The sequence below is a fragment of the Galeopterus variegatus genome, unplaced genomic scaffold, assembly GCF_000696425.1.
Source record: "Galeopterus variegatus unplaced genomic scaffold, G_variegatus-3.0.2 Scaffold1716, whole genome shotgun sequence".
NCBI lineage: Eukaryota > Metazoa > Chordata > Mammalia > Dermoptera > Cynocephalidae > Galeopterus > Galeopterus variegatus.
This window is the reverse complement of record NW_007727827.1, coordinates 24,933-49,678: the sequence shown is the minus strand read 5'-3', so window position 1 is coordinate 49,678 and position 24,746 is coordinate 24,933. Positions and strand designations below refer to the sequence as shown.

General features: G+C 38.8%; 2 protein-coding genes across 3 annotated transcripts in view; one reads left to right on the top strand and one right to left on the bottom strand.

Annotated features, from left to right (window-relative positions):
• Positions 1 to 3,745, bottom strand: part of BTD (biotinidase) — a 37,543-nt gene extending 33,798 nt beyond the window's left edge. Inside the window, exon 1 of the mRNA XM_008578549.1 lies at positions 3,668 to 3,745. The gene's annotated coding sequence lies outside the window, so the exon portion shown is untranslated. The remainder of the gene's footprint in view (positions 1 to 3,667) is intronic.
• Positions 3,746 to 3,883: 138 nt separating this feature from the next.
• HACL1 (2-hydroxyacyl-CoA lyase 1) overlaps positions 3,884 to 24,746 on the top strand; it is a 35,022-nt gene continuing 14,159 nt past the window's right edge. Inside the window, exons 1-9 of one of the 2 annotated variants that reach the window (XM_008578547.1) lie at positions 3,884 to 4,053; positions 4,266 to 4,370; positions 10,675 to 10,715; positions 12,605 to 12,685; positions 15,167 to 15,239; positions 16,817 to 16,894; positions 17,806 to 17,900; positions 19,549 to 19,661; positions 22,372 to 22,507. In XM_008578547.1, coding sequence (XP_008576769.1) covers positions 3,964 to 4,053; positions 4,266 to 4,370; positions 10,675 to 10,715; positions 12,605 to 12,685; positions 15,167 to 15,239; positions 16,817 to 16,894; positions 17,806 to 17,900; positions 19,549 to 19,661; positions 22,372 to 22,507 — 812 coding nt within the window. In that variant the 5' untranslated portion in view covers positions 3,884 to 3,963. The remainder of the gene's footprint in view (positions 4,054 to 4,265; positions 4,371 to 10,674; positions 10,716 to 12,604; positions 12,686 to 15,166; positions 15,240 to 16,816; positions 16,895 to 17,805; positions 17,901 to 19,548; positions 19,662 to 22,371; positions 22,508 to 24,746) is intronic. The other variant, XM_008578548.1, reaches the window with a different exon arrangement.

The window sequence follows — 24,746 nt, the reverse complement described above, 5'->3', positions numbered from 1 at the left end:
TACTAGACATTTCCCTGGTGGGGCTCTCTATGGGGGCTCCGACCCCATTTTCCTGCTCAGCATTGCTCTAGTAGATGGCCTCTGGGGTAACTCCACCCCTGAGGTAGTTCTCTGCCTGGGCCCCCAGGCTTTTCCATACATCCTCTGAAACCTGGGTGGAGGCTGCCACGCCCTCGCTGCTCTCATGTCCTTCTGGCCTGCAGATTTAACATGACATGGATCCCACCAAGGTTTCAGGCTTCTACTCTTCAGAGCTGCTGCACAAACCATACTTGGGGCTGCTTGAGGCAGGGCTGCTCTAGCCAGAGCAAGTGGGATGCTGGGAGCTGGTTCCTAAGGGCAGCTGCACCCCGGGTCTGTCCTCCAGGGCAACTCTGCCCTTCTGGGCCTCAGGGTCTGTGATGGGAGGAGCACCCTTCCAGACTTCTGAAATGCCTTCAGGGCTTTACTCTCATTGTCTTGGCTGTTAGCATCTGGCTGCCTCATCACCAAACTAATGTCTTTAGCAACCAGTTTATCTGCTTCACCCTTGCATTGTTCTCCTGAGCTCTGCTTCTCTACCCCATGGTCAGGCTGCAAATTTTTCAAATCTTTACACTCTGCTTCCCTTTTAAATTCTGGCTTTACATCATGCCTTTGCCACCATAACTCAGAGTAGGCTGTTAAAAGTAACCATACAGCTTCCTTAGTGCTTCACTGAGTAGTAATTTCTTCCACCAAACATTCTGGTTCACAGCTCTTAAGTCCCACTTTCCACAAAGTCCAAGGGTATGGACACAATGCAGCCAAGTTTCTTCCTATGGTGTAGCAAGGGTGATCTTTTGTCCAATTCCCAGTAAGTTCCTCATTTCTTTCTGAGACCTCATCACCTGCATGGTCTTTACTGTCCACGTTTCTGACAACATTCTGGTCTCAACCATTTAACTATTTAACTCTAAAATGTTCCAAACTTTCTCTCATCTCTTTGTCTTCTTCTGAGTCCTCCAAACTCCTCCAACCTTTGCCCACTACCCAGTTCCAAAGCTGCATCCACATTTTCAGGTATCTGTATAGCAACACCCCACTCTTGGTACCAATTTTCTGTATTAGTCTGTTAATGTTGCTATAACAGAAAACCTGAGACTGGGTAATTTACAAAGAACAGAAGTTTATTTGGCTCATGATTCTGGGACAGTTGCATCTGGCATGGGTCTCAGGCTGCTTCTCCTCATGGTGGAAAGCAGCAGGTAGCCAGCAGGTATGAGCAGATCACATGGTGAGCGGAAGCAAGAGAGAGAGAGGGGAAGTACCAGGGTCTTTTAAACAATCAGCTCTCGTGGGAACTAATAAAGCAAAATCTCATTCAGGACCCTCACCCTTCACAGAGAACATTAATCCATTCATGAGGGATCCACCCCCATGACTCAAACAGCGTCCAGCACTGCCACATTGGAGATCATATTTCCACATGAATTTTGACAGGGACAACACATCCAAATCTTTCACAAAGGTTTAAGTTTATATACTTTGATATCTTATTTTATATGATATAAAAAAGGCTAAATATATCTTAATCTGTCAAGAAATTATAAAAACATGTCTTTTCAAAAATTAAAAAAGGGTTTTTCTCTACAAATATTGATATATACAACAGTTCAAGATTGCTTGCTTCCTAGGTTTTTTCACTGGAAATTAGGTTACTAAGAGTTAAAATTATAGTTAATATATGTAATTAATACTATTAGGTATAAGAAAAACAATTCTATATACAAACTATATTAAAAGTGGGATATAAGAAAAGTAAAAGGTGTTTTCGGTAAAAAAAAAAGTTATAAAAAAGACATAGGATATGGTTTTCATTGAAAGAAAAAACTTTACTAGTTTACAGAGTATTCAACGATTGTTTCGAGTTTTAAAAATGTTATTAACAAATCCCTCCTTGAGGAGGTCCCTCTGGGCTCCATAATGATTGAGAGATACATTTCACTGGTCAAAATTTGGGTCGTTTACAACATATGGTGAAAGACTCTTGCACTGGTATTGCTTAACTCGCACTTTACCCCATTTGCAAAGCACCAGCTTTCTCCCTTTAAAATAATAACGGACTTTTACTTTTACTCTGAAGAATTCTTTTAAGTCTTAGGCTTTTTTTTTTTCCTTTTTGTCTTTTTTACTGACCGGTAATGGGATTGCAACCCTTGGTGTTGCGCCCGCACCGCGCTCAGCCAGTGAGCGGGAACCGGTCTCCACATGGGATCCGAACCCTCGGCGGGAGCACCGCCGCCCTCCCAAGCGGCGCACTCTCCAGTGCACCACCAGGCCGGCCCAAGTCTTAGGCTTTTGACAGACTGTGGGTCTCATCTCTTAGTCCACTTTCTCATCTCTTAGTCCACTTTCTATTAGTCCACTTTCTAAGCAGGCCATATACCTCAAGATTACTTACAAAGTTAAACTCTTTCTTTAATGATTCATTTTCCTAGGCCTAGGGCAAGTTGCACTTATTACCTAGTTTTGAATTGTGAAATTGCCCTTTGCTGTTTCTTTTCTGTTTTTGAGCACACTCTTTTGCCCAAGGGCACAATTGTCAGATATGCCACAAACAGGTGTCTAGTCTTTCAGGTTCGCCAAGAGTGAAAGGATCTGATTACTGTCCCATTCCAATTCCCATATTTCTTAGATTCAGACTTAGACCTAAAGGCCAAAGTCTAATTTCTTCCCCTCCTATGTGGGACATGACTTTCTGGGAATGAGCCTTCCAGTGACAAGGGAACAAAATGTCTACCTGTGTTGATCATTAATGACTTCAGATGAAAGATTTTTGCTCAAAAGGGGAAAATAATCACCAAAAGCATCTGCTCTGACCAGGGGAGCTACATTATAGTGCCTGGGGAGAGCTAAGGCAGTAATCAGATCCACCTGTCCTGAAAAAGTTATCACAAGACGATTTCACTTAAAGGCACCTATAATGACACCAGAAAGCCATAAAATAACCTAATGCTTCTTGTAAACCTTACCCTAGAACCCTGCATGTAGGATGTAACCTAACAGCAATCCCCAAATCTATACGTCATGTACAACCCATAGAAAAACTGATGAAGTGATTAGGAGGGCTGTTCTACCTCTCCTCCTCGATTTCTCCCCCTTCTTCTGATTATAAAATGCCAAGCTCTGTTTGCCCTCTTTGGAACACGTTTTTCAGGGTGACCTGACCTATATGTCTCCCGGTTCCAATCGTCGTATTGGCTCAATAAATCCTTGCTATATGTATTTGGCCTTAGTTTCTTTTCAGGTCAACATCTTAGTAATTTAAGTAACGGCATAACTGTGATTACGGAGTGCAAAGCCATGAAGTTATGAAAGCAGAAATCACAAAGCTGCAGGTAAAAGCTTAGAAAACAGGGGATACGGTAGCATAACAACGCTCCAAGGAAGACTTTGTCCAGTGCGGGCCAGCTCCTGCCCAACCCGATCCCACCAGCCTTTGCACATCCTGCCTGCAGCTTCCGCTGGGCCCCGACGCGGGGGCGGGGCCGGGTCGCACGCCCGCGCCACGCCCCTTCCTCACCAGCTCCTAGCCCACCCCCTGCCCCGACTGTGCGCATGCGCCCCTTGCCCTTCGCGGTCCCGAAAAGCCTCGGGAAGGCAGTTAGAGACAACGGCGACAGGCCTCCGAAGTTGGGCTTCTTACCTGCTCGGCACAGGCCGCGGCCTCCTGCTAGTCCCACCTCGGTCGAATGGAGGAGGGAAAAGGGCACGGTTCTGATTGGCGAGCGGGCGTGTTTACGTCCTCGCCTCACCCGCAGAGAGGACCAGCTTTAGCCCCGCCTCTTCCTCCCCGTGGTATAAAGCGGTTGTTTGCCTCCTCCTGTCCGTCAGAGGCGGAGTCCCCTCAGGGTGCCGCGGTGTCTTCAGTTTGGTTTGCCGGGTTCCTTTGTGTCAGCGTGGCTGTCGGCTGCGAGAGTGCCTTGAACTTTTGGGTTGAAGATGCCGGAAAGTAACTTCGCAGAGGGCAGCGACAGAAGCGAGGAGCAGGTGTCTGGTGCTACAGTCATCGCCCAGGCCCTGAAAACGCAAGTACGACGACCTTCCTGGCCGAAAGGCTCCTACGAAGCCGGCGGGGACCGAGATGTTGTCTTGGAGACGAGAAGAACGGGGGGGTGGGGGGAGAGGAAGAAGTGGGGAGGAAGGGATGTCGGAGGTTTTCCCTTTAGCGTCCCGGAGAGGGGAAAGGATGTGTCCATGTGTCGGGGGCCCGGGCGTTTATTGCCCTGTCCTTCGGCCTCCAGGACGTGGAGTACATGTTCGGCATCATAGGCATCCCAGTGACCGAAATTGCCATTGCCGCCCAGGAGCGGGGCATCAGGTACATCGGGATGAGGAACGAGCAAGCGGTGAGTATGGACGCAGGTACCCAAGTGCATTATTGGGAATGATCAAAGATTATGGCAGATACTCACTGCGGGCGCTCAGCGCTTACCGCTCTGCTAGCGCTTTTCACATAGCCAGCGCTGTCGATTAACTGTTGTTAATCCCAGTTGACAGATGAGAAAAGTGAGACAGAGAGGTGAAGTCAAAGTTGCCCGAGGTGACGCAGCTGGTAGTGGCAGAGTCAGGATCTGAACCTAGGTATTCTGGGTCCGAGTCCATGCTCTTACTGCTATAGTGAATTGTGCTCCAAGTCTAGAGTGTCACAATTGGAAAGGGCAAGTTCTGAATAAAGTCTGACTTCCCTGTTAGTGAGTGAGCTCCAGGAGAGCAGGGAGGTTATTTTTTCATGACACATCTGTACTCCCTAGTGCCTAGTGTGGCGCCTCCATATGATAGGTGCTCAGAGAGTACCTGGGGGATGAATGACTGAAGGCCACATCTTGTTTTATACAGTAGGTGTGGGGCAAGATGAAGGACATCACCAATGTGAACGCCATGATTGAAATGCAGGTATCCAGAAACCCAGTCTAGTGCTTTTTCTACCACGTCATGTTGCCACCTTTCTTAGAGCCTTATTTGGAAGCAGGGAAAGGAAGATGTGACATTTTATTATCCCACTTTTAGTGCCTCCCCTGCCAACCCAGCTTTTTCCCTTTTCTCAGCCATGCTCGCTTAAAAGATCAAGAATCCACTTCTGTGATGTCACATACTGTCAGTCCATCTGACGCTAAATATTCCTGCTTTCCCCTCCCACTATTGTCCTCTAATTTAGGCTCTTGCCACCTCTTGGCCAGAGGTGGCATTACTTCCTTAAGGTGCTCTTTCTCTGCCATTAGATGTGAGCTCCTGGAAAGCAGAAATTGTGGTTTATTTATTAAATCCCCACAGTTCCTGGCTTGGTTGGGACTTTTGCATGATGTAGATGCTTAATACATTAGTTATTAATTGAATGATATTCCTTATTTACAAAGTTTGAGACTGTATTTTTTTCTTAAAACTAACAGATCTTGAGTTTCTTTTGCTTTTATCTTTTACTTTTCTTAGTTGTAACAGCATTCCATTTGTTTGTCCGCTTGAGAAGATGATGGTATTCACCTTTTAAGGGGACCCATATTTTACTGTTTTTCTAGAGATGGCATGTCTGCCACTGATTTCTTCTTCATACAGCAAACATGTTATCGAGTATGTACTAATGTTACGTACTCTTGTACATAACCTGTGAGAGAGGGATATAAAGAAGGAATGAGGTTTAGTCTTGACCTTCAGGTTGATCACACTCTGGAAAGATAAGGGCAAAAGATACAGAAAAAACTTATGCAGTGTAATAACTTTCACAATAAGTGTACATAGTATAAGGAACAGTAGTAGCACAGAGGGTGATTAGTTCTTTATGAGTGGGACAAGTAAGATTACCTGAGGAGGTAATTTTTGTTCATGCTGTTCCAATAAGATATGGGTTGAATATTCCTTATCTGAAATGTGTAGGACCAGAAATGTTTTGGATTTCAAATTTTTTGTGGATTTTGGAATATTTACATATATTTAATTGGTTGAACATCCTAATCAAAAGCCCCAAATCCAAAATGCTCCAATGAGCATCTCCTTTGAGCATCATGTTGGTGCTCATCAAGTTTCAGATTTTAGAACATTTCAGATTTTGGATTTTTGGATTAGGAATGTTCAACCTGTAATTTATAAAGGCATGGTGGGCAGTAAGACTGGATAGGTAGGCTGAGGGGAGGTTGTGAAGAATCCTCTCTAGTTGGAAAGGAGTTTGGACTTTCTTTACAGTGGGCAATGGGTGTTTTAGTCTGTTTTGGGTTGGTATAACAGAAATACCTGAGACTGGGTAACTTAAAGAGAAGAGAGGTTTATTTGGCTTATGATTCTGGGACAGCTGCATCTGGCATGGGCCTCAGGTTGCTTCTACTCATGGCGGAAAGTGGCAGGCAGCCAGCAGGTACAAGCAGATCACATGGCGACAGGAAGCAAGAGAGAGAAGGTGCCAGGGTCTTTTTAAGCAACGAGCTGTCCGGGAACTAATAGAGCGAGAACTCACTCATTAATCCCCCCTCCCCCAGAGAGAGCATTAATACATTCATGAGGGATCTGCCCCCATGACTCAATCAGTTTCCCACACTGCCACATTGGAGATCAAATTTCCACATGAGTTTTGGAGGGGACAACACATCCAAACTCCATCAACGGGGGACTCTGTAAAGGTTTTATTAAATAGGTGGGAGACATAATTAGGTTTGTAATTTAGAAAGATGATATTCATGGTAGTATAGAGTATAGAACAGCGTGTAGGAGCCAGAAGACAGACTGCAGCTTGAAATTTTATTTCAGTCTCTATATGCTTAGTTGAGGGTTCTTTAGCTCCTGCATGCTATGTTGGACACCAGATACAGAGCTGAAATGATATTCAGTTCCTGGCCTTGAGGGCCTTATAACCTAACTGTGGAGGCAGACACAGACAGTTTTATTATAATGTGATAAGTGCTGTAGTAGAGATGTATCCAGGGTGATGCAGAAGCCCAGAGAAGGGGTGCCCAGCTCAACTTAAGACTTCAGGGAAGGCTTCCCACAGAGATTGTGTTTGAACTGTCTTAAAGAATGAGTAGGCATTAACCAGCTAGGAAGGAGAGGGCAGGCTCTTCTGGAGGTGATTCCTAGATTTTGGGCCTGCATGACTGACTATGTGGATCATAGTGCTACTGACTGATATTGGCAATCTAGAGGAAAGAGCCAGTTTGTAGGGGAAAGATGATGAGTTCAATTTGAACATGTGAGTGGGGATTCCTGTGGGACATCACAGTGCATATGTCTCTAAGGCAGCCTGACTGTTTGTGGTAGTCAGAGGAAGACTTACACAGTGCCTGAACTAAGGGTAGTGACAGAATGATTCAGAGGACATGTGAGAACAGGCTAAGGCATTCAGGACTAGGTTTATGCTAAAGAGAAAGGTGTAGTTGGGTTGTGACTTGATTGCTCTTCATCAGATCCTTAGAGTAATAAAGACATATGTTGACCAATTGATAGGCAAGTAGGCAGACTGTCAAGAAGTTAACGGCTGTTGAGAGCTTTCTGTGTGCAGGCACTATTCTGAGTGTTTTACATGTGTTAACCAATTTCATTCTCACAGCAATGCTCAGAATTATGTTTATTTTGTAGATGAGGAAGCTGAGGTACAGAGTAACTCGCCAAAATCACAGTATAAAGTAAGGGAGCTGGGATTTGAATCAAAATGGTTGGCTCCAGATCCTGCTGTATTAAAGTACTATGTACACTATTCTGCCTGTGAGTGGAGGTAGTTTGGTAGAGAAATAGATTTTTATGGTCCTAGAACCAGTTACCTCTCAACTTTTGACATATATTACAAGAGGAATATACTTTTTGTTATATGTTGTTTTATATTTTGCATTGCATTGCAATATTTCTTACCTTGCTGTAATAAGTGATTAGTTTTTCTAAGCATCTAAATAAATGTTCTTATTGCAGCAGGTATTTGTTTTATTTACTTGCATTTCTTAGGAATGATCTTATTATTGTTTCATATGAATTTGGCCTTATGTGCAAAAGGGAAAAGTCATAGGGCCAATAGAGAATAGCAACAAAGAAGAAGAGCAGAGCCTTTGTGCAGCTTCTTAGTGGGTATATGATAGTGATTCCATTAATATTATGATTCATAAACTTTTATTTTTTACATTTATGTCCTTAATGTGGATTTATTTATGTGCAGTATACTACTTCAGTTAAAGCTTGGTGATTTGTTGAAATTTCCTCTTTTTTTTTTGGCGGCTGACTGGTATAGGGATCTGAAGCCTTGACCTTGGTGTTATAACACCACATTCTAACCAACTGAGCTAACTGGCCAGCCCAAATTTTCTTTATGGAAAATTGGTGGTTAGTTTTTACTTTTTACCGCACTTCAGCTCAGCTCATAATCAAGAGAGATGAGGCTTAAATTAAGTTAAATACAAGATAACCTGGAAAAACGTTGAGTGCAATTGGTCAATATATATCTTGATTACTCTAAGGATCTGATGAAAGACAATCAAGTCACACCCAACTATACCTTTCTCTTTAGCACAAACACAGCCCTGAATGCCTTAGCCTGTTCTCATGTGGCTAATGGCTTCCATATTAGACTGTACAGATATAGAACATTTCTATTACTGCAGAAATTTTTGTTGGGATAGTATGTTCTAGAAAGTTAATTTACTTGGTGATAGTTAAGCTAAATAAAGGCTAGAAAATACCCTTTATTTTTTTTATTTCTAAAGAAATGAGAAGAAATAATACTGGAAAAAAATGATGTCCCAGACTAAGAAGAAGAATTTGTTTGAGAGCACTCAGCATTTTTCCATGTTATCTTGCATTTAATTTAGTTTAGTGCCTCCTTTCTCTTCCTGGTTATGAGTTGAAGTGCAGTTAGAAACTAAAGGCTAACCACAGGCAGGCCATAAAGGAAATTTCAACAAATTGCCAAGGATTGAAAAATTTCAGTATATATTAACCTGAGCATGGGGAGATAAACTAGAGCTAAATACCAGAAAGATGACTAGAAAATCCCCAACATTTGAAAATTAAGCAACACTCTTGTTGGTGCTTTGTAAATATTTGAAAAGGTTAATAAAATCAATAAACTTCAAGCTGGAGCTAGCTTGTTAGCTCAGTTGGCTAGAGTGTGGTGCTGGTGACACCAGGGTCCAGGGTATAATCCCCGTGCTGGCCAGCTGCAACAAAACAAAAAACCTTTAATCTGATCAAGAATAAAATACTGATCAAGAATAAAAGAGAAAATACAGATTACCAATAGCAGGGGGAAAAAAGAGACATCACTACAGACCCTAACAAACTAGTGGGTTGAAGAAGAAATCATGATTAAAGTTAGAAAATATTTTGAACGGGATGATAATGAAAAGATGAGATATCAGACTTGTAGGATATAGCTAAAGCAGTTCTTAGAGGGAATAGCTTTAAATGAATCTATTAGTAAATAAGATTAAAAACCAATGCTCTAAGCTTATATTATTAGAAGCCAGAAAAAGAAAAGAAAAGCAAACTCACAATGAAAGGAATGAAATAATAAAAAGCAGAATCAATGAAATAGAGAAGTAAACCATAAAAACCAACAACACTGAAAAATTAGTTCTTTGAAAAGATTAGTAAATCTGATAAACCCCTCATGAGACTCATGAAGAATAAAAGAAAACACGTTACCAATATCAGTAATAAAAAAAAGAAGACATTCTGATGGATCCTGCATATATTTAATCAGTTGTAAGAGGATATTTTGAATAACATAAATGACATGGACAAATTCCTTGAAAAACTAAAAATTGATCCCCAAACCATTATTTGAAATTTATGGGTAGAGTATTTCTTGTTAATATGGAAAGTGTTTCAATTCCTGTTTATCATTAAGTTTTGGTTTCATACTTAATAATAAATTTTTTAACTCTACATATTTATGGTGCACAGAGTGATACTTCAGTACATGTATCCAATGTATGATGTTCAAAACAGGGAAATTAGTATATTCATCATGCTAACCTTTTGTCATCTCTTTGAGTTGAGAACATTTGAACTTTTCCGGCCATTAGAAAGTATTTGATAAATTATTGTTAATTATAGATACCTAGCACTACTATAGAACGCTAGAACTTATTCTTGCTATCTAGCTGTAAGTTCATATCCATTAACCAATCTCTTCTTATCCCTCCTCCCCTCTACCCTTCCCAGCTGCTGGTAACCACAGTTCTACTCTCTTCTTCTGTGAGCTCAACTTTTTTAGCTTCCACATGTGAGTTGAGAACATGCAGTATTTATCTTTCTGTGCCTGACTTATTTCACTTAACATATTGTCTTCCAAGCTTATCCATGTTGCTGCAAATGATAAGATTTCTTTCTTTCTTTCTTTTTTTTTTTTTTTTGTCCTTTTTGAGACCGGCCACACCGTGCTCAGCTAGTGAGTGCTGTGAACGCACCGGTCATCCCTATATAGGATCCGAACCTGCGGTGGGAGCGCTGCTGCGCTCCCAGCGCTGCACTCTCCCGAGTGCGCCACGGGCTCGGCCCAGATTTCTTTCTTTTATACGGCTGAATAGTATTCCACTGTGAATATATACCACATGTACTTTATCCATTCATCTATCTGTTAATGGGCACTTAGGTTGATTCCTTAATAGTAAACTATTCTTGTACTTGTACAGTAAGGATCCCAACATGCTTAAGTCCCAGTGTTCTTTTTTTTTTTTGTAGGCTTGTTATGCTGCCTCCGCAATTGGATATCTGACAGGCAGGTAAACTAAAGTCTGTTTTATTTCAATTGCTTTGATATTTTGGGATAGAACTATTATCTTTCAATTGAAAGATTATTTGATTTGAAAAGACTATAAATGATGGTATTAATAAAGAAAAATAAAGAAATTTAGAACTCTTCGAGGGTCAGATCTAAAGGATAATACCAGAGAAGTATTTTAGGGTGGAAACACATTGCAGTTTTGCAAAGTGAATCAGTGGTGATCAGATAGTGAGTTGATGTCTCATACCTTGTCTTGGATCTCGTAACTACCCCAGCACACTCAATACAAAAGTGCTTGGTTCAAAAATGCGATTGCTGGGCCTTGTTCCATTTGTTCAGATTTTTTAATGCATGTCCCTGTTACCCGACTTATCACCCCTCTTTAATTATTAAAAATTAACACATTTAAAGAAAAATATGCCCATTTTAGAAAACTTGGAAGATGTGGAAAAGTATAAAGAAGAAAATTAAAAGCACCTATGATTCCGTAACTGTTAAGAATTTGTATTTTCTTTCAGTTTTTTTTCCTACATAGACCTTTTTTTTTAAAAGCAGAATTTGGACTCTGACTATAATTCGTATTGTACTTCTTTCACTTAGGTTAGCTTTAATAAATTTTTTTATTTCCAAAAATGAAATTAGTTAAATTGCTAAGAAATATAAACTAATAAATTCTCAGAATCTAGAACTAACCAAAATTGTTCTTCCTCTCTGATAGGAACCTTCTGAATTTGAGACTGAGGAACATAGGCTATCCAAATAATATCTTCACCATTTCTGTCACTTTATTTACATATAAACAATATTTTAATCTTTTTATTTTATGTGGAAAAACTTTATTCATTTATTTATTTATTTATTTTTTTAAAGATGACTGGTAAAGGGATCTTAACCCTTGACTTGGCGTTGTCAGCACCATGCTCAGCCAGTGAGCCAACCAGCCATCCCTATATGGGATCCGAACCCATGGCCTTGGTGTTAGCAGCACCGCACTCTCCCGAGTGAGCCATGGGCTGGCCCTGGAAAAACTTTAAATTACAGAGTCATTGGTGCCAGAATGACTAGGATGATGAGTAGGGGATAGTCTAAAGTTTATACTTTAAAAAATTGTGTTATTTGAATAAACTTCTAGAACTACTTACATTTAAATTAATTAAAGTTAAACAACATTTAAATTACAGTTCCTCAGTTGCAGTGGCCACATTTCACATGTGGCTAGTGGCTACCATATCAGACTAAACAGATATAGAACATTTCTATTATTGCAGAAAGATCTGTTGGGTAGTTTGTTCTAGAAGGTTAATTTACTTGGTGACAAGTTTTCTTAAAGTAAGCCTTAAATAGAGATTCTTAAGAGATTACTTTATAAATGTAAAATGGCAAACTGAATTCTACGGAGATACCTTTTCCTTGAGTGCTATCAGTTTAGAAAGTCACATTGAGGGTAAACCATTCAAGTTTGATTAAGATTTTGGGCAGAGCACTACATTCAGAATTACTTTCCTCTCAAAGATCAATTGACATTATATTTATTTGTTAAGAAATGACAAAACTCACATTTTTCCATACAAAATATACTCAGCAGTCAAAAATTTGCTTCTGCATGCGGTCAACTTGATTTAACCCAAATATAATAGGAGCAATGTAGGAAGAAGTTAGTGAAATACAATGTGAAGATGATAGATACCTTATTTCTTGCAAGAAGACTGATACAATCTAATTTTTTAATTCAGAAAAATTCCAGTAATTGTTTTATCAATTATAGTAAAGACCTATATGTCCTTCCTTTGAAGTCCAAGAAGATTTCCATGCTTCACCCTAAAGTGATATGAATCAGTTGCTACATTTGATCTGCTTTTAATAAAATAAATTCTGCTTTGCTTCTAGGCCAGGAGTATGCCTTGTTGTTTCTGGCCCAGGTCTCATCCACGCCTTGGGTGGTATGGCAAATGCAAACATGAACTGCTGGTAATCATTATTATTACTGAAAACGTTTTCTTAGACGTGTCACTGCATGATTTTACTGAATAGAGGTAGTACTCATCTGGGACAGAAAGACCTGTAAAAACCCTCGGATTCATAGAAACCAAGGAATAGAAAGGTGGTTATCAGGGATTGGGGGTGGGATGTGGGCAGGGATAATGGAGAGGTGGAGGTCGAAGGGTACAAAGTTTGAGTTATGTAGGATTAATAAGCCTAAAGGTCTAAAGTAAAGCATAAGGACTATAGTAAATAATATTGTATTGTATATGGAAATTTGCTGAGAGAGTAGATTTTAGGTACTTTTACCACAAAACAAAAAGTAACTTAGAGGTAATGAATACTTTTTTTTTCTTTTTTTTGTATTTTTAAAAAAATTTTTTTATTGAATCAAAATTGATTATACATATCTTGGGGGTTCAGCATTGAGATGTGTTGATCAAATCAGTATTACTAGCATATATGTTGTTACAAATCGTAATTACTCTTTATGCCCCTTGTCCAATCCCTTCCCATCCCCCTTTCCCTTCCCCCTCCACCCTCTAATCACCCTAGATTTCTTTTCTCCCTCTCAAAGAATAATGGTTACTCTGTTGATTTGCTGCCCAAATGATCTGTCCAATGCTGAGAGGTGTGATCAGGTTCCCCAATATTATCAAAGAGCAGATGCTTCTTCTGTTACTATGAAATGGGCTTTGTGGAGAGAGACATCCTCCTCCTTTCTTTATCTCTGCTGGTGACTCTCCTTGTGTCAACTCACTCCAGTGGTTGGCAGACCATCTGTGTGGTGGCTGTGGCATCTATCTGCCTTTGTGGTGGCCATGGTTATGGTAGTGGCTGTGGTGTGCCACCCACATGGAGGAGATGTGTTTGGCCTGCTTCTTGGTGCTGGTGGTGTGCCTGGTTGTGGAGAGTTGTCTGATCCCCAGCTCCATGCCCCAGGTCCCTGAGTGGTTCCCGAGGTGCTGGCATGGTGTGCCTGGTTGTGGGAGGGGGGTCCGGTCCCCTTCTCCATGCCCTGGGTCCCTGGGCAGGCCCCAAGGTGCTGGCAAGGTGTGCCTGGTTGTGGTGGGGGAGTCTGGTCCCCGGGTCCATACCCTGGGTCCCCAGGTGGGTCCCAAGGCGCTGGTGCGGTGTGTCTGCTTGTGGGAGGGGAGTCCGGTCCTCTTCTCTGTGCCCCGGGTCCCTCTGCAGGCCCCAAGGTGCTGGCACTGTGAGCCTGGTTGTGGGAGGGGGGTCCGGTCCACTTCTTCATGCCCCAGGATCTTGAATACATTAATTTACTTGACTGTAGTAATTTCACTATGCACATATTTATTTATCAAAGCATCATGTTGTATACCTTTAATATACATGATGAAAAAAAGTATTAGGAAAAAAAACACCAGTAATTCCTTTACTTAGAGATAAACACCGTTAATATTTGGCATTTCCTTCTATATATATGTACATATGTGTGTGTATATATACGTACATGTGTAAATATAACTGTGTATATAGTTCCTCTGCTTTAAGTGAAAAATTATTTTTTAAAGATCCCAGTTTAGGGGCCGGCCCGTGGCTCACTTGGGAGAGTGTGGTGCTGATAACGCCAAGGCCACGGGTTCAGATCCCATATAGGGATGGCCGGTTAGCTCACTGGGTGAGCTTGGTGCTGACAACACCGAGTCAAGGGTTAAGATCCCCTTACCGGTCATCTTAAAAAAAAAAAGATCCCAGCTTAGTATGTAAAAATGTGTCTAATTCTTCACCTTGTCTTGCATTGTTAGCAAGACAATTGAAATTCGTGTGTTTATTGAGTTTGCTTTATATACTGATTAGCACTTATTCTCTGACCATGCCCTAAATGCCATCTCTGGTACTTTACCAATAAGATTGGATTGGAGGGGGTTATGCTCTAATCAATTTATAACATATTTAATTTTCCTTGTGGGAAGTACAGTGTTTTCTTTCTTGCCCTGTGTTTCTTACAGTTCCTTCTTTCCTAGTCTTTCTCTTCCTTATCTACCTTAGGGTCTGATATTTTTTGAGTTTGTTGTATCTTTTCCTTTTTTTTGCCTTGAAGGATGAGAATTCTGTTGCTGAGGAATGTCACTTATTCTGTCATTTCCAAATAAACTCATTTAAGAAAGCGTAAAATATTTCTTCTCCCTACTCCAAGAATAGTAGTAAGGGTGTAAAAATTGCATTTTACGTCACAACACCTGGAGGTTTAACATCAGAATCCAAAAGAGGCAGAGAGAGGGTGAAGGAAAAACATTTTCTATAAATTTTGTGTTTTTGTGAAGTTGAGGGAAGGGTTCTCTCACATCAGGTTGCTTCCTAAATATTTTTTAAGGGAAAATGTAATCTTTCTCTCCTTTTTTAAAAAACATTTATTGAGTGGTTGTTATGCATTGAGCACTCTGCAGAGTGTTTTACATGATGATCTCATTTGTAATTCTCTTTAAAACTGATTGACTATTTCAGGCCGTTGATTGTGATTGGTGGTTCCTCTGAAAGAAATCAAGAAACAATGGGGGCCTTCCAGGAGTTTCCTCAGGTACCCAGATCTAGTAACACAGTTACAAATCATTAGGAGTTACGGAGAAGAACAAAAAAAATGCCTGCCTGTGAAATAAAAAATTAAAATAAATAAATTAGGAGTACCTGAGGTAATTTAAAGGTAATTTTCCTGAACCACTACAAAACAATCTCAGGGTAGATATTAAGAGAGAGCTTAGGCCCTAGAGGCTGGCTGGTTACCTCACTTGGTCAGAGGCTGGCTGGTTACGTCACTTGGTTAGGTCAAAGGTTTGGATCACCTTACTGGCCAGCCGCCAAAAAAAAAGAAAAAAGGAAAGAGCTTCGGCCTTGCTTAGGAACAATCTTTCACTAAATACAGCTTCTTAACAGGATTTTAAACTGAAAATATATTCTTCAAAGAGTCAAAAAGATGTAGGAATAAAAATGACTTTGGACTATGCCTGCTAGACATTAGGAAAATAAAAAGTTGAGAGGAAAAATCCTACTCAAAATGATTATCAATAGACTATGGACAAGTTTATTTTTATTTTTGAAGGAGGAAGGAAAATATTTCAGAATTAAAGGAAATTTGAAAGAATTTGTCAACAAAATACTACAGTTTCAAGAAAACCAAATAGGTGAGAGTGAATGATTGACACTTAAGTTATAAATATATTTGAGGGAATTGAAGTTTTACTTAGTTTATAGTAGACAGTAACAACAGTTATTTAAAAGATGCTGATTTATTTGAAAAATAGAGCAGATAAGTTATTTAAAAGGAAATTTAGTTACCACAAAAACTATATAGATGAACAAGCAAAGCAGAGGAGAATGTCTATTACAAATATTTTTTCCTGAGGTGGGAAATAATAGTTTATTAAATGAAATTTAAAAACTGAAGAAAAAGATCACTGATTTGATTTAAAATCCAGATATCTGTTTCTCATGGAAGTCCTTAAAACAAAAGGACATGAACAGATTGAAAGTTGAGGATAATCCTAATTCTCTCATGCCTGTGGGACTAAGACTACCACTGTTCCATAGATTTCGTGCCAAAAAGTATCAAGAGAAACAATTTCTTTATAATGTTTCAAAGTACGTTAGACAGTGAAAAGTTAACACTACTGAATTCACATGTTCCAAACAGCATAGCAACAAAATATATAAAAGGAAAACTGGCAGAAATATAAGAATAGATTATTATTGTAACAAGATGTAAAAGATGAAGTTATATATTCCTCCTTGTGGAATCTCTGGGTCCAGGGGGAAGGTTATTTTAATTTTTCATAGACCTTGTCAACTTCCCATTTATATTCTCACCAGCAGCTTATGAGAGTGTCTGTTTCTGTTGTGTAGTAGATGGTGGGTATTATTAAAGTTTATTTTTGTCAATCTGAGAAAAGTAGTTGGTGTCTTGTTTTGATTTGCTTCCTGAGTCATACTGAGGCAGAAATTTGTGCTTTGAATAGGCTTTTAAGGGATAGTCTAGGTAATATATTTTCTCCATCTTGCCTCTAAACATAATGGAAAGTAATGACGTAACATTTTGTCTTTCTTAAGAAGAGTAATGTAATATTTGAGCTGAATTTTAAGTGATTTTCTTTTTCCATATAGGTTGAAGCTTGTAGATTATATAGCAAGTTCTCTGCTCGGCCAAGCAGCATAGAAGCTATTCCATCTGTTATCGAAAAGGTACAGTACTTAATAACAAGCTCTCCAAGTCAACTTGTTTTTTGTCAGTTGCTCATACTTATGTTATTTTTTAGTCTCAATAGAATGAGTGACAATTAGGAATATACTCAAGCAGTTAAAAATGACATTGTTAAAAAGCTATTTACATTTTAATGTTCACTGTCATTACATTTTAATTATAGAAACAGAAAGGTAAAATAAGTTGTTTTTGGAGAAAGTTTTTCTTGTTCTTTAGTTTTTAAAGTCACCTTTTTAATTATATAAAAGTAAAAAGAAAGGTATAATGAACTTTTGGGTACCCTTTCTGTTAAGCTTTTGCAAAATATTATTTTTGAAAATTGGGACTAATGCATATAAGACCATCTCTTAGTAAATTAAACAGCTTATTATAAATTAATTTCAGTTAACCAGCATTTATCTGTGAAGTTACATTTGAGCTGTTTGAAAACCATGAATTATAGAAACCATTTGACACATATAACATCACTGTTCCTGAATACTCTGCCAAGTCATTAGGATTAGGAAGCAGGTGAGAGTACATTTTACAGCATAAAAACTTGGCAGGCTGAACCTAGTGAATAATTTCCAAGGCTAAAGTGTAATAGAGCGTTGAATTTTAAAGCCCTAAGTGAATACTTTCTTTCTTATCTCTTTCCTTTTAAACAAAAATATCTTTAAAAATACACAGACTCAATAGATGACATTTCAGGACATGAAAATCAACTACATTGCATATTGATAAATTTAAAAAAAAAGGACATTTCAATTTTAGTTAAAATTGTGTTTTTCTCCATCTAAGGATGTACAGAAAAAATAGTGTTCATTTCACACTTTTAAATTATCTTTGAGTGGAATATGATAATAAGGATTGAAGTTTTAAAAGTCTTTTTTCCTATTTGTAATAAACATAGGCAGTTAGGAGCAGTATCTATGGTCGTCCAGGTGCTTGCTATGTTGACATACCTGCAGATTTTGTGAACCTCCAGGTGAATGTGAATTCTGTAAAGTAAGTAATAGTTGTACTGGAATTCTTAATTGTATTATCGTAATGCTTACGTTTTAAAAATAATTTACAAAGCAGTTTATAAGTTAATCTCCACTTGTCTTAACTTTTGATGATTTAGTAATTAAACTGAATCCTAGCCAAAGGGCTTAATTCTTTTAATTAAAGTGGTATTAATAAGTAATTATTTGGGGGTTTAATTACTTAATCAAATATGTGGAGCTTCCTGAACTCCTTATTTGGTATTGTTCTCCAGTAACCATAAATATATATTCCAATTAGTTTAGTATGGGTTATTGACAATCTTCATAGTGTAGAACAAGAGATAAGGTGATTATTGAATAATTCTTAGGACTCAGCACAAAAAATGTTTGTCTAGCTGTCTGTGATTTAAAAATATTCCAGCACTGATGCTTCTATGATTTGTCATTTCCTCTTATTTCTTAAATAAACACTGAAAGAAAAGAAGTCCAAAGGAACATTTTTTCACTGATATCTAAGTCACCCCCAATAAGGATGGGTACTTGGGTTAATCAGCCTGGGTACTATTTAGTGCATTCTTGCTGTTGTGGACCAAATGATTCTTTAGTGAGCACAGAAAGACAGTGGACCTTATTCAGTATACCAAGGAGTGATTTCTATTTGGGAGAGGCAGACAAAAAGAACATCTATTCTGCATAATACCTGAACATGATAATCAAAATAATGTTGAGGAGGGGGGAGGGTGAGCCTCAGGTAAGTTAACTCTATAAGTCTTCTTTTAAATTTTTGTAAATGTTCAGTGTTCTTTTTTCTTGTATGTCCAAATATTTGCACAATATTATCTGTCCAAATTTTGTACAGATTTTTATTAATTAGAATAAATGAAATAACACAACGAGGACTTGATGTCCAGAAATACTTAACTGTGACAAACAGTTTTAATATTTCTTTTATTAATATATAGTATTATTAAAATATTAACTTACCCAGTGAATAGAAATATAGTGGGATAGATAAAAGCATGGACTTTGGAGATAGAATGACATGTTCAATCCAGTCTCTGCCACGTGCCATCTTGTGACCTTGGGCAAGTTACTTACTTTCTCTGAGTCTTTTTTCCTCGATGGCAAAGTAGAGATAATGGTAATACCTAACCTCATTGTTTTGAAAATTAAATGAGAACAAATAACACATAGGAAGTATTAAATATTAGCTTTCAGTGTGGTTTTTACTGTTACAATAACAATAACTACTACTGCTACCTCTACTACTACAGTGCAAAGCCATTAACCCAAATTTCCTGTTAGTGAGTTACCCATTTGACTGGCTGTTATATGATATTAGGGAATAACTGTTAATTTACTAGACGTGATAAGGATGTTATGGTGGTTTAGGAGAAGGTCTTTATCTTTCAGAATTTCATGGGGGCGGTTTTTAAGAATGAAATGTCCTGATGACTATAATTTAATTTAAAATGGTTTAGGAAAAAAATGGATGTTTATGTGTGTATGCGTGAAGTAAATATGGTAAAATGATGTTAGTTGTTGAATCTATATGATGGGTATATGGGATTTATTGTACTGTTTTTTCTACATTTTTATATAATTGAAAATTTCACCATAAATTTTAGAGTTGGCCTCCTTTAATTAACAGAGCTCTTTATTTCCAGGTACGTGGAGTGCTGCATGCCACCTCCTGTTAGCATGGCAGACACCTCAGCTGTCTGTATGGCAGCATCTGTTATTAGGAATGCCAAGCAGCCCCTTCTTATCATCGGGAAAGGTAGCACTGAATAGAACTCTAAATCTTGTTAGGCTTTTTTTTGTTTGTTTTTTGGGGGTTTTCTGGCGGCTGGCCGGTACAGGGATCGAACCCTGGACCTTGGTGTTATCAGTACTGTGCTCTAACCACTGAGCTATTCAGCCAGCCCTAAATCCTGTTAGGTTTTTGAAAGAATGGTAAGTCTTTTTAGAAGTTGTCTTCATTATTTTTTAACATCTGTTCTAATGTTCGAGATTGGAATATGAGTTCTCTTCATCATTTGGCATTTTTTATTAGCTTTGAAATCATAGAATTATCCTTGAATGCCCAGAGAACTTGCCCTTTTAAGGAAATATCACCCATTACATGGTCCTATGAGTGAAAGGTGTCTTATCTATTATAAAAAACTTTGGGAAATCTAGAAGGGTAGAAAGAAGAAATCCCTTCATTCAACCATTTTTAACATTTAGTACTTTCCTATTCCTTTTTTCATTCATATTTTAAATACTCATATTGTGATTATACTGTACAGTCTTATATGCTACCTTATTCATTTCACATTACAACTTTTTTTATTGTCTTAAAATTACCTCCTAAAATAATTTTTAATGTCTATTTACGTGTATATTAACACTTACTTTACTGGCAGATATTTAAGTCTTTGCCAGTTGTTATCTGTTTGTTTGTTTAGGGTAGCTGTGACAAACATATTTGTACCTAAAGCTTTTTCTATATTTAGGACTTAAGATAGATCCTCAGAAAGAAAATTAAGTTAAAAGGTATGAATGTAATTAAGGCTTTTGGTACATATTGTCAAATTGCTTTCTCCCATGGTTTTATACCAACCAATTTATACTCCTGTCAGCAATTTATTATAGTATTCATTTTGTGTTCTAGAACTGAGGCTGCTCGGATCACCTATGACCATGCTAGTTAATTATCAACTACTTAGCAACTAACAACTTAGAAACTAAAAATAATTTTAATGAAAATGGTGGACAACAGAAAAAAAATTAAGGTCAAAGCTGAGTTGAATTCTGTTATATGATATATTTACTCTGTGACTTTGGTAAACAACCTCTTTGAGTCTCAGTTACCTCACTTGTTTGTTTTGAGCTTTTTTGGTGGCTAGCCAGTTTGGGGATCCAAACCCTTAACTCTGGTGTTACAACACCACGCTCTAACCAATTGAGCTAACTGGCCACCTCTCAACTACCTCACTTATAAAATGGGGGTGGGGCCAGCCCGTGGCTCACTTGGGAGAGTGTGGTGCTGATAACACCAAGGCCACGGGTTCGGATCCCTATGTAGGGATGGCCGGTTGGCTCACTTGGGAGAGCGTGGTGTTGAAAATACCAAGTCAAGGGTTAAGATCCCTTTACCAGTCATCTTTAAAAAAATAAAATAGGGATATTAACTACCTCAATAGGATATAATTAAATAGCAGAATATTAAATATTCACTCAGTGAATGCTAGTTTTCATTCTTTCTTTAACGAACATTTGATGAGTACTTATGAGAAGGCAGAGATTATAGAGTTATGAGGAATGCAGAGAAATAATGGTCTCTCCTTATGGGGGAGATAGACCTGGCAACAAATAAATGCAATACATATACCCTTAAGTGGTGTGTACAGAGAGAGTGAGGTAGATCCTCAAGGAGGATAGCAACGATTTGCTTGTATAGATAGTATGGAAAGACTATCCAAAAGAGATGGCACAGCAGCTGTACCTTGAAAAAATGGATAATAGTTCACCAAGTGGACAAAGAGACCAAAGGCGGTCTAGGAGGAGAGAACCAAGTGTACAAAGACATTGAGGCAAGAAAGAGAATATAAGAAAACTATCTGGATGAAAAAAAAGAATTGTTTTTCATCATACATGTACTATGAGAAAGGATTCTAAGGTGGTTTTGTAGGCAGGAGCATTGTATTGAATCTGAAAGTGTACTGTACTATTTACTAGGTTTCAGCAGAGAATTATAAGTTCTGAATATAGAGTAATATTCTGTGAGCTCAGAAAAAGAGTATAAAATTAAATAGCTAAAACATAGTGGCCTTGATGACATCAAAAATGGAATCATTCCTATATTTAAATAGTAAGTTGTTTTCAGTGTCATCAAGTACATAGGGCATGTGGTTATGCCACAGGCACACAGCTGTAAAAACAAATGATACATGTCCCACTGTCACAGTCACAGAATTGTAAAACCTATGGAAAGATCTGCAGAGTCTTAGAAATATATGCCCCTTAGAACTTCCACACCTGAACTTGGAGACTCTGTGCAATCCAGGTTTGCTGATAATGGGTAGCAAGGTGTGAAGGTGGAGAGAGCCTTTCTCTTTCAGGGCAAAGTTCTTGCCTGCCCACCAGGGCCTCCCAGTAAAGACAGTTTGTTCAGGGAATTGTGGGTAGTAATTAGTAGGACCATAGCCTCTTACCCATTCTAATGTAAGTGACACCAGCAAGAGATGTACTACACAACTTTGGGGGTAGACATCCTTCAAAATAATTGAAAATATTATTGAGGGGAAATTAGAACTATTGCTTTTTTAAGCATTTTAAAATACCAAAGATAAAAACCATAGTCACAATTTGTTTTGAGTTTAAGACCATGCATAAGCAGATGAGAGTATTTGAGGAGATCTAAAAGCAATTTTACATGAACCATGTTAAGGGTCACAGTGCCTGGAGCTTAACTGAATCACCCAACTCATTTACATTTCTTGTAGGTGCTGCTTATGCCCATGCAGAGGAGAGTATCAGGAAATTGGTGGAGCAGTGTAAATTGCCATTTTTGCCCACCCCCATGGGGAAGGGTGTTGTCCCTGACAACCATCCAAACTGTGTAGGTGCAGCCAGATCGAGGTGCGTGGCATTACAAATTTCAAATACAATCACTTGGCAAATTTAAATTATTGTGTAACCTTAATTAACCTAGGGAGAATTTCTGAAAGAACCGTGTAATTATAAGCATGCCTGTTTATTTTTGGACTTTTCAGCACTTTAAAGGTGTTATTTATTGACTGTCTTCTGGACCTCATGGTTTCAGATGAGAAATCTGCAGACATTTGGATCACTGTTTCCCTATTTGTTTATAATATGTTGCTTATCTCTGGCTGTTCTCAAAGTTTTTCTTTATCTTTGGTTTTCAGCAGTTTAATTATGATGTATCTGGACATGGTTTTCTTTTAGTTTCTTTAGTTTATCCAAATCTTCTTGAATCCGTAAATTTATGTCTTTCTCCAAATTTGGAAAGTTTATCACCAATATTTCCTCAAATATTTTTTTTCTAGACCAATCTCTTTCTCCTCTCTTCTTGAAATTCCAGTGATACAAATATTAGACATTTTGATATTGTCCCACAGGTTCCTGAATATCTTTTTATTTCTTTTCAGTCCTTTTGTCTCTTATATTTTCTATTTCTCTACTGAGAACTTCTATCTTTACATTTATTTCAAGAATGTTTTTCTTTACTTTATGGAGCACAGTTATAATTCCAACATCTGAGTCATTTTAGGATTGGCATCTATTCATTATTTTTTCTTTTGAGATTGCTCATATTTTTCTGGTTCTTTTTGAACTGAGTAATTTTGAATTGTATCCTAGATTGTTGAATATTATGTCTTGAGAATCTGGGTCATATTAAAATCCTCTGTAGGCTGGTTAGCTCAGTTGGTTAGAGTGTGGCCTTGTAACACCAAGGTCAAGGGTTCAGTTCCCCGTACCAGCCAGCCGCCAAAAAAACAAAGTCCTTTGTAGATTGTTGATTTTTGTTTGTTTGTTTTACCAAGCAATCAGCCTAATAGGTTAGGTTCAGACTGCAAGTTCTCTCTTACTTACTGTGGGCAGTATTTCCAGGGTGTGTTCAGTTTCAGAGCCTTTGCTTCTTTGGGCCTTTCTGCACATGTACAGCTCAGGGGAGAGCCCCAGACATGTGCTGGTTCATTCCCAGAATGAGGGATTTCTTTTCTCTCCTCTCTAAGACCTCTCTGTTCCCCATCCCCACTTTCTGATTCCCAGGAGTCCCTTTTCCTAGCCCTCACTGCTGTCTTATAGTACAACACAACTGGGGCTTCCCTCTAGGCAAGCAGCAGAAGAAAAAAATAATGAGGATTGTCCTATACTCTTCAGACCACAGGGTCACCTTTTCCCAGTTTCCTCTCACCTGAAAGTTAAAGTTTCTCTTGGAATTTTCACTGCTTGGAAGCCACCACAATGCAGCTGTTCAACAGGGCTGCCCTCAGAAGGGGGCTGGGAGAGGAGAAAAAGAAGTAAAATCTGAACTTTTCACTCCATACTCTCCAGCTTGCAGGGGTCCTTTCCCCCTGTTCTCTGGCCGAAAAGACAGGGTTCCTCACCAAGTTTTTGCTGCCTGAAATTCTGCAATTAGGGCTGCCCTTGGTTCAAAGCCAGGAGATAGAAAGGAGGAGGGGGAAAAACTCGGAAACTCACCCCCTGTGTGGGTTGCATCTTCAAACTTTTAGCTACCCTCCTAATCTGCCTAATATTGTTTACTTTACAGGATCTTCAGGTAGTGCTTTTTCTATTTTGTTCAGAGTTTTTAGTTGTAAAAAGTGGGAGAGCTTGGCTGTAGTGGACTTACCTAATCTTGGCTGACACTGGAAACCTCCTCTTTTTAGACTTTTAAAACACACTTTTTGAAGTATTTTGTCCTTTTAATTTCTTAAATTCTCTTTTTAAGAAATTTATTTTAAGAAATATTCTAAATATACAGACAGGAAGAGAGAATAACTTAATGAACACTTATAAAGCCACCACTCAACTTTATCATATGTTAACATTGTGTTAAATTGCTTTAGGATTTTATTTGGGTTTTTTTTTTTTTGTCTTTTTTCGCGACCGGCAACGGATTGCAACCCTCAGTGTCGCACCCGTACCTCGCTCAGCCAGTGAGCGGGAACCGGTCTGTATGTGGGATCCGAACCCTCGGCGGGAGCGCCACCGCGCTCCGAAGCGGCGCACTGTATCAGTGCGCCACCGGGCCGGCCCCGTATTTGGGTTTTTTTTAAGAAATAAGAAATTACAGACTCGTTTGCAGTCCCCTCTATTTCTTTCTTGATTACAATCCCTCCCTCCCTCCCTC